This window comes from Zootoca vivipara, chromosome 9, assembly GCF_965207765.1.
Source record: "Zootoca vivipara chromosome 9, rZooViv2.hap1.1, whole genome shotgun sequence".
Lineage (NCBI taxonomy): Eukaryota > Metazoa > Chordata > Lepidosauria > Squamata > Lacertidae > Zootoca > Zootoca vivipara.
Genome location: NC_142592.1, coordinates 35,060,139 through 35,075,129, shown reverse-complemented (window position 1 = coordinate 35,075,129; position 14,991 = coordinate 35,060,139). Strand labels below are relative to the sequence as shown.

Here is a 14,991-nt window from a genome sequence, read left to right as displayed (position 1 = left end):
GCTGAATCGTACTAATGTATGTGAAATGCTTTCAATACTTAAAATAGAAAAAAAGCGAACTCCATAAATACTATCATTAGATCACCTTGGAAAACCAAGGTGTTCTTAGTGTTCTGGAAAATGTAATAAGAAAAATAAAAGTAAAACATTTTAGTTACCTTGAAGTGCTCTTGTGAAGATGGTAAATGTTTGCACTCTTAACATGCCAACAGTTTAATTAACAAGCAATTAATAAGAGTTAGCAGATTTAATTGGTGGTGCTTTGTTTTAAGCCAGTGTATCCCTATTAAAGTAAATGCTGATAGTTTTAAAGGCAGCAACATCTCTGGGAAACAAACTGCATTCAATTTCTACTGCCTTTAGTTCCATTGACTTCAATAGAATTAAAGCAGTATTTACATCATCCTTTCCCCAAGTTCTGATGTGGCAGGACTTTGTAGTTCATTAAGCAAAAATAATGTGGTTCAGGATAACAAATTGCCAACACTTTTGTAAATCGTGTGTGGAACGTAACTGATTCCACCAGTCATTGTTCCAATGTGCCGTGTGCGTCAATTGAACATTCTGGTATGATGGATGATACAGACACAACTAATGTGCAACACAGTGTTGATTACATGGGTCATTTGGGCATCGGTACCTACCCAGGGATTTCCTCAAATGCTGTAGCTCAAACAGAAATCTTCTCCTAAAACTATTAACCCTGGAAAGGAAAGGGGAGGTGAATTTTCATTTTGCCTGTGGCATGGGGAGAAGGGAAGGTTTACCAACTCCTTGATATTATGCTCAGACACTCAGGGGTGGAGTGGCCCAAGGGAGGGTGTTTTCTGAGCCAGCTAAGTTGTGGCTTTCCACCCCCACCTGCCACACAGAGGTACATCTGGCTTCTTCACTGTACGGCTTTGAGAGAATGCTGAAAGTACACCTCTTCACCCTGGCCTTTGACCCTAAAGATTGCAATTCTGTTTTAATTATGAATTTTTAAATAATATCAGGCTACACTAAGCTCACTTGCTTGGTTATCTCAACTAGGCTAAGAGGCACAACAGGCTCATGCTTGTTTACTGCCTTAAGTATTGTTACATGCCACCCCAATCTCTGAGTGGTGTGAGATTCCAGGGGTCCAAGCACTTACCCAAGGTTCATGTTTCCTTAGGAAATGAAGCACAGCAGAGAATGTTGTTTTTCCTCTTTTCTGCTTTCCACAGCAGGCTCCCAGGGAGTAGAGAAATCAATTAGCAGCAGCTCTTCATTTCCAGCCAGCAGCTCTTCAGCATCATCCATCCATCTCCTCAGCCACCCCTTCCATCTGGCTGCCTCACACCTGGTCTACTGGGTCACTTTTGATGTCCTATAGCATCGTATCAGGCATCTTCATAGAGGATTCTCATCCACTCTGTCAGCAGCTGGCATGTTCTGTCAGGCCACTGGCCTTGCTGCTGGTGTATCTTGTCAAACAGGAGGCTTTGGCACTGCTCCCATTTCTCAAGCTGTTCAAGGAGTGTTGCTATCCTTCCCTCCATTTTGACTCAGGCACACCTTGCTCTCAGGCCTTTTCTCCAGAAAACACAAATCCCACTTCTGACACCAGTGTTACATGCCACCCATCTCTGGGCAGTGTAAGATTCCAGGATTCCAGGGTTTGTGTTTCCTCAGGAACTGAGGCACAGTAGAGACTGTGGTGTCCTTATGATATATGGTTTATTTACACACACATACAACCTGAGCCTACGATGGAAGGGCTTGTTAGCATTACACTCCAAAAGGGTCCTGTTTCTCACACTGTTGCTACCTTGGATCCAAACTTAGCCACACTGTGCTCTGATGCCCCTTCTCCAGCTTGACACATTTAACAGACTGACACCCTGTTCCCTCAACCATGCCACAGCCAAATGGAATCATAAAAACTTTCTCCTAACTAAAACTCTGTCATTGTCTTCTGACTAATGGTCTTAGAGCTCAGGAAGGGGCTTCTCCAATTTTCTGACTGGCACAGAGTCTCTGCTTTGCTGATGTCCCAGATCTCAAACAATTTCCTGAAAATGGAAAAAAAATTGTTCGACCTGTATTTTGACACTGCTAAATTCAGCGTCTGGCGGCTCATCTTAATACTCCAAGCCCCAAAACTTAATAAATCCAGGAATTATTGGTGTCTTGCACCCACAAACTCTGGCACCGACAAACTCATAACAATATGTTGTTTCCAATGGTAAACATCCCTGCAGCATGTAGATAAGTGTCAGATTTCTGACACATCTCATTCAGTTTCATAAGCATTACTACTACATTATTCAATATTTTCTTCTGAGCCAGCTAGTTATGAAAGGGAATTGTGTAACAGACAATGGGAAGCAGCATTCTCTACCAAAGGAGACATGTCGGGGTGGTGAGTCCTAGAAACGTTTTCTAGAGCTGACTGGATTCTGAGAATGTGGGGAATAGCCTGTGATGTTGATGTCCTGTTGGAACTGTGGAACAGCAAACTGACTTCACCCATTAACACAATGGCATCTAGATATTCTCTTCCCGCTACATCAGAGGGCATTCCTGTCAAGAGCTGTGGTTAAATAAATATATTCCCCTCAAAGGGCTCAGTATTATCAGTGAGGTCTGTAGTAGCTTTTAGCTGAATGCTTGGGGGCACAAACTGGGTAGAGGGCATGGGTCCCTGTGTGCACCAATGTTGCTCCCTTCTCTCCTTACCTTCGTGTGTTCAGCTGATTTGAAGCACATTCAGCTGAGTTATTTAAGGAGAGACCTTTGGGTGCAGCCTCTGCCAACCTAGCAGTTCAAAAGCATGCCAGTGCAAGTAGATAAATAGGTACTGCTGCAATGGGAAGGTAAACAGAGTTTCCGTGCGCTCTGGTTTCCGTCACAGTGTTCCATTGCACCTGAAGCGGTTTGGTCATGCTGGCCACATGACCCGGAAAACTGCCTGCAGACAAATGGTGGCTCCCTCGGCCTGAAAGCGACCCCATAGTCACCTTTGACTGGACTTAACTGTCCAGGGGTCCTTTACCTTTACCCTTTTTAAAACTTTTATATAGTTCTAACCAGTGCTATTTTTCTATGAAGAGGTACAGAACTCACCATGAACTCCTCCCTTGTTCTCTTATAATGGTAATGATGGCTACCTAAGAGGATGTCAGAACTGAGTTCCAGTGAGTTCCGGCTGAAAGAAAAGCCCTGGTTGTAACCCTTCTCCTAGATAAATCAGGGGAAACAAAAGAAAGCACCACCTTTTCTAAGCCTTTTTAACATTATGTGTTAACGTCAAGAATGCGGCAACACTTTTTCCTCTCAAAGAAATGATAAGCATGCCTAATCAGGAGGCAACCAATTTAGATTCCTTGCATATTACATAAAGAAGACCCATATCTCAGTAAGCTAGCTAGACCATGGGTGGGAAACTGAGGGCCACTTTCCTTCATTGGCAACCTTATAGGGGCCATGTGCTAGTAGTGGGTGGAACCAGAGGCAAAAGGAGGTGGAACAATGGATTACCTTCTGTTGCATGCAAAAGTGAGAAATTTCTACACCAATGCCCCTCTCCATCAAGGCAAGGAAGAGGTGTTATGACAGTTCTAGGACACATTGCAAGCCGGCCAAAGCTCACTGGCACACAAGGGCCAGGATATATCCTGAGGGCAGTCCTGAGCATCGGCCAGTGAGGCTGGGAGTGCCATGTTCCATACCTGGGCCTGAGGTTTGGCTTTGAACAATTAGAATCTCCAATTTGGCTTTTTGTGGGGGAAGGTGAAACAGTAGGTGGTGGCCTCTCAACTCCAGGCAATATAGGATGAGAAGGGGAATTAGCTAGTCTCCCAGGTCCTAGTCCACTCAACAAATATAAATTGTATACAGATACAGATTGGCTTTTTGTGGGGGAAGGTGAAACAGTAGGTGGTGGCCTCTCAACTCCAGGCAATATAGGATGAGAAGGGGAATTAGCTAGTCTCCCAGGTCCTAGTCCACTCAACAAATATAAATTGTATACAGATAGAGCATGCGCACATCCCTTTCTATCTTCCATCCAGACAAGCAAGAGACATTTGGAACATGAAGGATGGCTGGTGGCAGATGTGGCCTAGGGGAAGGTGTTGGCTGGAGGGCCTGAAGTTCCCTCTCCCTGCCTCTTCTCTCTTGCCCTGATTGACGTAAAAATCTGTGCTTCCTCCATGCTTCACATTTAGTGGCAATTAATATTGGGAGAAAAGCTCCCATAGGTTCCCAGAGTTCCGGCTTGACATTCACCTTACAAAAAGCCACTTATGTCCTTTCTAGAGTCAAATCTCTTCACAAACTTCTCCCAAGAGATCCAAAGATTTAATCTCAGGATGACAAAATTCACTTATAAAACAGTACACTTCCCTGGGAAAGAGCTAATGACAGCAGATAGTCTTTCAACAGCACTGCTACAGACACCATTATCACCAGATGAATGACACGAAGAGCATGATGTTGCTATCTCTGTGGACTTCATTTCAGAGAGGATATCAATACCAGTCTTCCACCCGCGACGCACACACACACCCCGGCAAAGTTTCTGGAAACACAAGAGGCCAACCCTTTGTGTGAGAAAATAAAAATAAATATTGCTTAGAAGAGTGGCTGCAAAGAAACCTGAGAGGTGCTGAATTGGCTAAATAACAACACGGGAGACTCAAGCTTCCTGTGTTCAGGAATTTGTTCATGTTTCAAACACAGCCACGATGCCAACAGCATTAGAGAAAGGAAGTTTTAGAAAAGATATGCTAAGCTCACCAGTGCACCACTAAATGTCCAAGCTTCAGCTCACCAGCCAGGTTTGAGATGGTGTACAAATCGTGACTACAACAGGTATGGGTAAACTGCCACATTCGAATTTAACACCAGCCAATCCCAGTAGAGGCAGAACTTTTGGATCACCCACAATCAGTGTTTGTTGTAGGAGCAAAGACGACACGACTCAAGGCAGGTTGAACTCAGTGGGAAGGCGACCAAGAGCAGAGCTCGAGCGCTTCCTTTTATTGCAAGCAAGCTCAGGATGACAGTTAATCATTACAATGACAGTGTAACTTCTAGCCAATTACAGCAGTGCAGCCCCATACAAGGTGATGTTTCCTGTAACGTCACAACCGGTCACTCCCTAAGATATCCTCCATAGCCCACGTGTTGTTTTGCCATGCCCTCTGTCCATGCTCCAAGCACATGTCACTCTGTAAGCACCCCCTCCTAGTTCCCATTGTGTTGCCCTCCTTGGCTTGACCCATCTGGTTTGTCCTGATTCATCCAGTTCCATCCAGATCCTCCTAGATCCTCCTAGCTCTGTTGTGACCTGTTGCCCTGCTGACCTGAGCCTCTGACCTGTCCTCCTTCACGTGTTTCCAATTCTGACATTAGCCGGTTTGCCGCGTTAATGCCCACACTCTCGAAGATCGGTGTGGCTTGCCAGCAACAGATCTCAGTCATTCCCACACATGCCAGCACCATTTCCTCGTGTAATCCCCACAAGTGTGCCTTTGCTCTAGACGAGACAAGATTTGTAAAAGACTCAGGGCCAGTTTGGGTGATTCCATTTCTGGTTCACTGCACAGAGCATTGCACTGTCCCTGCATATCTATCCCACTTATAGCCTGAGTGTGTACATAAAATCCTAGGTACATCAGGCAATATTTTATCTAGCAATTGACTACACAGTGTTAGCCTACACATAATTAAGATTGTATCCATGTTCTGTGTTTGGGTTTGTCACCTGCATGTGAATGTGATGGGAACAGCAGAGTTGAGATAGTGTGATGGATGGAGGATGCCCGCCCCCTCCTCATGATAACTTGGTCAGTAATAAACTGGTTGTACTGTAGTTTGAATACAGTTATAAAAGTATTGTTATGAGTTGCTGGGGAGAGTTGAGACCTTTCTAACCCCTTGATCCAGCAAGTGTTCAAATATAAGCCTGGCCCCTGTGTTGAGTTGATTGGCTGGGTGGTGGGCCATTAAGAGAACAAAGGGAAGGGGGCTCTGCTTGAGACGACAAATGGGAAGGCCCCCTCCCTCAACTCAGAGATAGTTAGATGGACAAAGCCAGAGTTTGAAGTAGAGTTTGGGGGCTGTGATGTGAATTAGGGTAAAAGTAAGTAGCTAGAGAGAGAGAGAGAGAGTCAGAGGAACATGGTTTGTGAAATTAGTTGAAGATGGGAGGGAAAAACAGAGGGACATGGAAGCAATCAACATCCCCTCCAATTTGGAAATAATCATTGTGATTTAAACAGAAGCACAATACCACAATACCACCACAGTGGAGAAGACTTTGAGAGCTCCATACTTCCCTTTTGCCCCATTCTTTAAACCAAACTTGATTGGATAGCCCTTCAAATTGATCAGGAGTAGGGAACCTGTGACATTCCAGATATAGCTGGACTACAGCTCCCATCATCCTTGTCCATTGGCACTCCTGGCTAGAGCTGAAAGGAGTTGGTGTCCAGCAACCTCTAGGAGACTGCATTTTCCTCATCCCTGAAGTAGTGGACTGTCTTCTGTAAAGTAGGGCACGTGACCACTTTGTCGATTAGGTGTTGGTTCTAAAAGTAGCTGAGACTCTGAACAGGAACACTCTTTTAAGAGATTGGGGGTGCATTGCAATATTACATTGTGTGCTTATAATGCTCACAGACTGCACCTCAAAGGCAGAATCAGTGTTATATACTTGCCTAGCATTAAGCAGGACTGGAAGTAAAATGTGAATTAGAAAAAGATTTTGGTGTTGCACAGGGTGCCACTGAAATTTGAGGTGCCAAGGTCTGCCACTGCCCTATACTTTTGCAGACATGTCCTCAGGCATGTACACAGTTCCCGCTCCTTAACTGACCTGTGCAGTTCAGCTAGGAGGTTGTCATAAAATGATGAATCTGGTGACTAGGGAGGGAATGATCTGCCTCTCCCTCAGAGTGCTGGGTTGCATGGAGAAATGTAAACCTCTCTTCCCACTTCAGCACAGTGTTAAATTTATTTCTTAATGTTTTGCTGCACCCAAAATCAGTGGGTCCATAGACCATAATTTTCTTTTGGGGGGATGCCTAATCCTCCTCCCCCACCCCCCACCCCAGGATACTGTTTAACACTCTTAGGAAAGGGCATTATAGGATAAGTGCTACAGGTTAAATAATCTTAAAAATGGGTTATGCACCTTTCAGAATGGCACACCTTCTCCAAGTATTGTTGGATGGTGATGTCCACCCACCTGCCATCTTAAGTGTGCCAATTACCTTCAACACACCATTCATCACACAAAAAGTAAATTCGTTGAAATGAAGGACTTTATTTCAATGGGTATACAGTCGTACCTTGGATCCCGAACGCCTTGGTCCTCGGACGTTTTGGCTCCCAAACGCCGCGAACCTGGAAGTGAGTGTTCGGGTTTATGAACGTTCTTTGGAACCCGAACATCCGATAGGACTTCCATGACTTCTGATTGGCTGTCGTACCTTGGAAGTCGAATGGAATCCATTTTGGAAGTCCTTTCGACTTCCAAAATGTTCAGAAACCAAAGTGCAGCTTCCTGCAGCCAATCAGAAGCTGCACTTTGGTTTCTGAAGATTTCGGAAGTCGAAAGGACTTCCAAAATGGATTCTGTTCGACTTCCAAGGTACGACTGCATTTAAAGGGATGTCCATTGCTCAAACACACTTGAAAGAAAAAAAAGTGGTTGGGGGCATATTTAAGGCACTGCTCTCCCTTGAGAGCATTTTCACAGGGCGCTTAGATTTTTAACGGGGAACAGAAAGCGGAAGTGGACTCTTTGTCATACAAAGCCTTCTGGCCAATGCATATTTTTACATCCATATATCAAGCCTGACGTGTGAAATTGCCCTTACAATGAATGTGAGCCTCTGCTACTGATTTTGAACATGAGTCAATACTGTTAATGTGGGAAAGAAAGCCAACTACTTCCCATGGGGGTGGGGAATGCATTTTTTCACCAGTATAAACCGTACACTGGAATCACACATGTAGGGACAACAGAGTTGTAAAAATGGCCTTATTGGAGCAGTGCATGTCAGCTGAATTGTCTTAAAAGTCTGCCCAGCAGCAGCTGGTGACCATTGGGTCTGGCGGGGTGGGAGGCAGGGATGCCAACAGTAGGCGGAACCTGGGCCAATGATGGGCAGCACCAAACAATTCCTTCCTACTGAGTTCTGCAAGGTCAACACTGAGACCGAGGAGGAGAAAACTAATAGCCAGTGTCATTCGCTGGACCTTTTATTATGAGATAACAGAATCATAGAATTGTTGAGTTGGAAGTATCCCAAGGGTCATCTACTCCAACCCTCTACAGTCCAGGAATCACAACTAAAGCATCCCTGGCAGATAGACAGCCAACCTTGGCTTCAAAACTTCCAATGAGAGAGAGTCGGCCACCTTCTGAGGGAGTCCATTCCACCTTCCAACAGCAAGTTTTTCCTAATGTTTAGTCAGAATCTCCTTCATTGTATTTTGAATCCATTGATTCATCAGATGTACCCAAGGATCTTGTAATTGCCTCTTAATGTCTTCTGGGCCTCTTCCTCCTCTTCTCCAGATTTTATGGCAAATCTCAGATGGGAGCAGGGCAAAGAATAACACACACACGCACTACTGTATGTGCCATCAAGGGCCTTGTAATCGCCCAGAGCACTTGATCAATGTCAATCAACTGCTTCATGACATATGACAGACCCTTATGCTGACAGGGAATGTGATGTGGAAGGAAACCCGCAGTGGGCTCCTTTAATCCACCTCTCCCTCCCGTCTCCACAACTTCCCTCCTTCCTTCCCTTCTTTCTTTTCTGCCCGCCTGGCAGGCAGACAGACAGCGCAAGCCTCCGTCTTGTAGCCTGGTGGCCTGATTCGGCTCTTGAGAGCTCCATCTCTCTGAAGTTCCCCAGGGCTTCCCCCGCCCTGGCAAAGAAAGCCTCGCAAGAAAGGCGTGTCCTTCTTGTCAGGATTGCTGCTGCGGGAGGCAGCTCGGAGCTATAAAAGCCCTGCTCAGAGGACGGCTTGGGCTTCACTCCCCGCCTCTGCTTGCTGCGAGAGCACCGAGGCCGTGCAGAGCCAAGCAGCGCCGCCGCCGCCGCCTGCGTGCCTGGGGGCAAAAGAGAAAGCGAGCGAGCGGGGACGCGCAGCCACCGAGGGCGCCGGGCAAGCCCAATGCGCGGACTAGGTGCCTTTGCAACATGCAGGAGCTACATATCAGCTAAACGGAGTTTGCACGCCGCTTCTGGGGCTGGATTGCAGCGCTCTCTTTCCTTATGAAGAAGGCACAAGTGAGTATCGCGCGGGGGAAGTTCTGCGCTCTCGTGGTATAGATTTTTGCACGGATAGGTGGCGGCGGCGGGGAGATGGTCTCCTCTCCGGATGACTCAGAAAAGAGCAATTGCTCAGGGAACTCGGAGAACCCGCTCTTAGGCCGGAGTAGCGCTGCCTTCCTTCCTCGGGCACTTGTCTCAACTGAGAGAGACCTGCCCGGGGCTGTCGGAGTGCATGCTGAATGCTGAGCTGACAGGCGTCTGAGTCTCGGGAGTGTAGCAGGAGCTTTTAACTTCCTGCACGTGGATTTGGGTGGCAGAGACATGGAAGTCGTCTCTGGGTTCCCAGCAGATGGGGGGGGGGTGCTGATGATGAGCTAGCCCTCTGCCAGGTTGCGCTGGCCCAGAAGCGCTGCGTCCGTTGCTCGCCAAGGCGCCTTCCCCACGACAGCGCTGTTCCCGAGTTTCGCGCAGCTAGACGCTGCCCTTATCTGTTCCACCTTATCTGCACTGTCCTTTGTGCAATTTAGAGGGAAAGTTCCTTGCTGCACTGATAGGGCACTATTAATAGATGATGTATTACAGATGGTGTGAATAATGCACACACGAGATAAGCAGGTTGGCAAGCAGGCGCATAGAACCTGCCCTCACTGAAATTTTTGCTGGCAGAGAGACATGCTACTGCTTATTTCTGGCTTGCAGCAACTTCATTCAAACCTCCCGTTCTGTGCGCATCCCTTCCATGTACACTTGCATCTGTCACCACCAACACACTTCCACTTCTCTCTCCTTGCGCGGCCTTGCTTAATACATGGCTATGTGCATTTATTACAACCCTCTTCCATAATTGCTTCCCAAGTTGCGCCCAAGTGATGGGTAGTGTATCTTATATATGAGGCAGAAGGTGTTTGCAGAAAAAGGAGCCAGAAAAAATTGCTCTGGGATTTATTTTTAATTTTCATTGCTCATTGCAATAAACTGCTTAAAGTGTGACTTAAAGGGAATGGGTAGTGTGCAGAAGTTGTGTCTACTTTCCCTTACTATATGTGTGCTTATGACACTTGGTTTTGTTTAACATTTTCACATAACTGGTTCTTTCCTTTCCCCACCCCCTTATCGCAAAGCTGTGCTTACTTTCCTGCCAACTTCCTTTGGCACCTGCTGCTCTCTTGGCTAATGCCATTTTAGGTCTTTCATGTGTATCTAATAGGGAAAAGGATGCAGTGGATGCAAGAAAGGGAATAAGGTGGGAGGAGGGAATCAGGAAAATTTACTTTGGTAGGTCAGCCCATTGGTTGCTCAAGAAGAGTGAAACAGGGAGGCTCTGTATTTTATGTGACACTTGGCACTTAATTTTGGGAGCCTGAGATCTTGGGCACCCTGAAAGATTTAATACCTATTGTAGGGTATTGCAGGGTAGATTGATCTCTGACCATCTTTGTAGTACTGTAGTACTGGAAAGAAAATGTCCTACAAACTTTGACTGTTGGATGGTTGGCCTTTAGTTGTCTGGTTTGCACCCAAAGTGCAGAGTAGGGCTATATGCTGCAAACTTCCAGGTGTCTGAATCTGCTTAGAAGTAAATAAGCACTCACGGGCTCTTCCAAAAGCTGGTTGCAATGTAATGAGGACAAGGGATTTGCTTTGAAAATAAAAACTTTAAACAGCAATGCCGGCTGGATCTCGCCCCTAGACTAGAACTTGAGTCCTTTGGAAAAGGAAAGTTTATTTTTAATGTAATGTTAATGTTAACATTCCAGATTCCAGCAAAGCTGACATGGTAGATCTCAACCCATTAATCCGAGGAAGGAGGCAGTTAGCTTTGGTGCTCTGGGTCATATGGCTGAGCTCAGGAGTTCCTCACGGTGGCTTGTAGCACCGTTTTTGACTTAGCAGAGAAGCATCCGTCAGCCGCCGCCAAACTCTCAGCCTTCCTGTGAGCTGGAATTCAGTTTCGGGGATCTGGTCAGGCTGAGAGTGGTATTTTTATTTTTGTCATTGGAAAAAATGGAGGGTGGGGGCCATATGCCGAAAGATCTGTTCTCCTCTTGCTGAACAGTGCTAGATGTTAATCTAAGCCGAGAAGGGCAAAAACAAATGTCTGATTCCTTCGGAGAGATCAGGGTAGACGAGGCTTCAAGCAAGAAGAGGAAGTGCCTCTCCCCCTCTCCCCACTTTAGAAAAAGTAACATTCCACACTCAGGGCAAGTGGAAACTAATCTGGTGGTGAGAGTCAAGCACACCTGATTTTCCCCTGCTCCCTTTGTGTCATGCAACAGAGTGCGAATGAAATGGATTAAACCAGAGGATGTTTCACCTGAGGTATGGATGTAGGTTGGTGTTAGTAGGCACTCCTGCCTTTTGACCCAGGGAGAGGGGGGATTGCACTGAATGACCTCTAGGTGGCTTCAGAGTGTGATGTAATCAGCCACTACATCATTCTACGTCAACCATTGTTTTATTCCTTTCATCTTGCTTCTGTAATATGCCCTATTGTTCCCCTCACATTTTCACCCAATAGCTTTTTGAAGAAGAAGAAAAAAAGTGGGGGTGAGAGAAACAAGGTGGATAAGGAAGTTGCTTCTGCTTCAAGGTCTTTGCATTAGGAATTTGTATTAAATATTTTTGGTCAGATTTTCAGCTTGATTGCAAATGTCTTTTCTTGGAAGTAAGTCCTGCTGAGTTCACTAGGACTTAGTTCAGGGGTCAGCAAACTTTTTCAGCAGGGTGCCGGTCCACTGTCCCTCAGACCTTGTGGGGGGGGAGGACTATATTTTTGGGGGGAGGGATGAACAAATTCCTGTGCCCCACAAATGCTTCGTATTGCAACCTAAGGCTATAATGTGAAGCGTGCTTGATGGGAATAAGTCCCACAGAACTCAGTGGGACCCATGTGGCTTTAAAAATAAAGTTTTTGAGCAACTGGTACACAGAAGATCAGTTTTGTTATTATTATGATTTTTAATCCTTAAAATTAATTATAGGACATATGCCAGATATGAACATGCTTATATATACAAATATGCGAGTATATCGTAATGTGGAAGTTTAATTCTTCTATTATGGTTAAGGGTACAGTTAGAAAAACAGATGCATATGAATAGAGTAGTTTGATGTGCAAGAGAAGAACTTCGTTTTAACAGCCTTGTTGTGTAGTTTGTGAATTCCCACACTTAAAGGAAAGAACCAAAGCAAGCTGGCACCACTTTTATCATATTGGAAAACACTTTTCATAACTGGGAACTGAGCATGTATGTACAAGATTTTATTATAAATTATGGTCTTTACAAAAATGTCTTTCTAGTAATGCCTTTTATATTAACCATGTAGGATTCAAACATTCAGCTACTCATTTACAGTAAGCACACTGATGTAAGCACATTGAAGGCTTACTTGTGATAGGGTTTGCAGGATGATAAGCTTTAGTAAAATAAACACTAGTACAAGAAGAAGTAAATCGATACAGTTTTTACCCTGTCATTCAAAACATTAAAGTTCTCATAGTAATTATTGGAAACTTGTTTTAAGAAAGGGGGGGCAGGAGAGAATGAGTTTAGAAAATTTTGGACTTCCAAAAAGCCCCTATTTTTAGAGTTGTGATTCTGCAGCTAATATATTGGGAGGCGTGTGTGTGTGTGTGTGTGTGTGTGTGTGTGTGTGTGTCTGTTTGAAAAAGACACTGCAGCAATTGCACCAAATGAATGTCAGGCATTGAAATATGAGGGATAATAATGAATTTGGTGATAACTGGCCAAAGCCTGTCAGAAATTTGACCTGTTGGCTAGACATGCAAACTTTAGGAGACCTTAGTACTGGAAAAGAGCTAGAGGCAGAAAGAATACAGCTTTCTTTTGTTGAATGCGTACATTCATTGCCAGCAGTTATATGACCTTCAGGGCTTCTCAGCGAGGACAGTCCTGGTAGTGCAGCATTCTTGCTGTTGAAGAGGATCTTTGGAAATAAGCAGGCAGTGCAAACCATGCAAGAATATTTCCCGAAGGAGAGCAGAAATAAAGGGAAGATCATCATCATCATCATCATATCTTGCAAGACAAACCAAGACACCCATTTTCCCATACCACTTGGAGGACTTGTGCACTTGATTCAGAAGCCTTCTTAAAGGCCCAATTTTTGTGACAAAGCAGTCTTTGCTTGGGGAAATGAGGGCTGCACTCATAAAGGGTAGTCAGACTTACTGACCTGGGCTGGATCTAGACATGTCCAAGATGTGACTCAGCTTTTTGTTTAGTCGTCTTAGTCGTGTTTGACTCTCCATGACCCCATGAACCAGAGCATGCCTTGGAGACTCTCACTTTCTTCTCAAAGCTTCTCCTTTTTTATGTCCATGGAGTTTTCCTGGCAAAATACTGGAGTGGTTTGCCAGTTCCTTCTCCAGGTGGATCACATTTAGTCTAAACTCACAGCTATGACCTGTCTGTCTTGGGTGGCCCTGCACGGCATAGCTCATAGCTTCTTGGAGTTATTCAAGCCCCTTCGCCACGACAAGGCAGTCGTGAAGGGGGTGTTTCAGCTAAACGTGTTGTAAACTCATACAGGGAAATCCAGTAGGGAAAGAGGGGACTCCACAGCACCATCTGGTGTCACATTGTTATATCTCATATACAACACATATAAAACACTTTCTCTTTACCAATCTAGCTGAGTCCTTGTAGTACTGAAATGCCACTTTTCCCTCCTAATAGCCTAATAATAAAAAGAATACCAAAGACAATACCTGGGGGTGAGAGGTACCTGCTTGAGAATCAGAAGAGAAGGTTCAAAGATTTAATGATTATGCCCAGATGCAAAAGAGCTGAGCTGGAAATAAGCCTGAGTTTTGATTTCAGTTCCCATGTGAGCCAGAGTGAGACATCTTACTTTTGCAGGCATAATCCTAGACCAATAAAGTTAGAGCGTAATAGTAAATAAAAAAGCGTAATAGTAAATAAATGTGTCTTTAATCTGTGCTGAGGGAATTTTCCTTGGAATTCGTAGCTGCAAACAACCCTCCCACAGTTCAGCTGGGATGACAGGGAGAGCCTTTCAGTGCAGGGGACTTCTTGCACCCCAACTGTCCACACAAAATCTGTGATCCTTTCTTTCTTTCTTTCTTTCTTTCTTTCTTTCTTTCTTTTCAAATATATTTATAATTTTATAACACACAAAGACAAAAAGAATTGACAAAATACCAAATTCCAAAAAAATACACAATACAAGATACAAAAAATATATAAAAATACAAAAGACAAAAAAGAAAAAGAAAAATTCCAAAACTTCAACTTGTATCAATTCTAATAACTGTGACTTCCTCATGTCCCTTCCAACTGCTCTACATTGTAAATCCTCTGTAGTATTTTCTAAGTCTTATTCTTATACCTTATTTACCTTATAACTATTCTTTTTCTTATCTTATATCATAACACAACATCTCGCACTTACGATTTATTTATAACTACATCTCAATATCAATATTTATCTAAACACATGTTATTTCTACAACCTCCCTGTACCTCCTAAACTTCCATTAATTCTTTTCAATGATATGTTTATTTCTTAAATACACTTTGAATTTTTTCCAATCTTCTTCCACCGCTTCTTCCCTCTGGTCTCAGAGTGTCCTGGTTAACTCTGCCAGTTCCATAAATTTTATCATCTTCTTCTGCCATTCATCTATCGTTGGTAATTCTTCGTTCTTCCAATTCTTCGCTAATAATATTCGTGCTGCTGT

At 44.4% G+C, this 14,991-nt stretch overlaps 1 protein-coding gene across 1 annotated transcript in view; it reads left to right on the top strand.

Annotated features, from left to right (window-relative positions):
• Positions 1–8,808: 8,808 nt before the first annotated feature.
• KITLG (KIT ligand) overlaps positions 8,809–14,991 on the top strand; it is an 85,728-nt gene continuing 79,545 nt past the window's right edge. Inside the window, exon 1 of the mRNA XM_035127402.3 lies at positions 8,809–9,281. Within this exon, the coding sequence (XP_034983293.3) occupies positions 9,267–9,281 (15 nt within the window). The 5' untranslated portion in view covers positions 8,809–9,266. The remainder of the gene's footprint in view (positions 9,282–14,991) is intronic.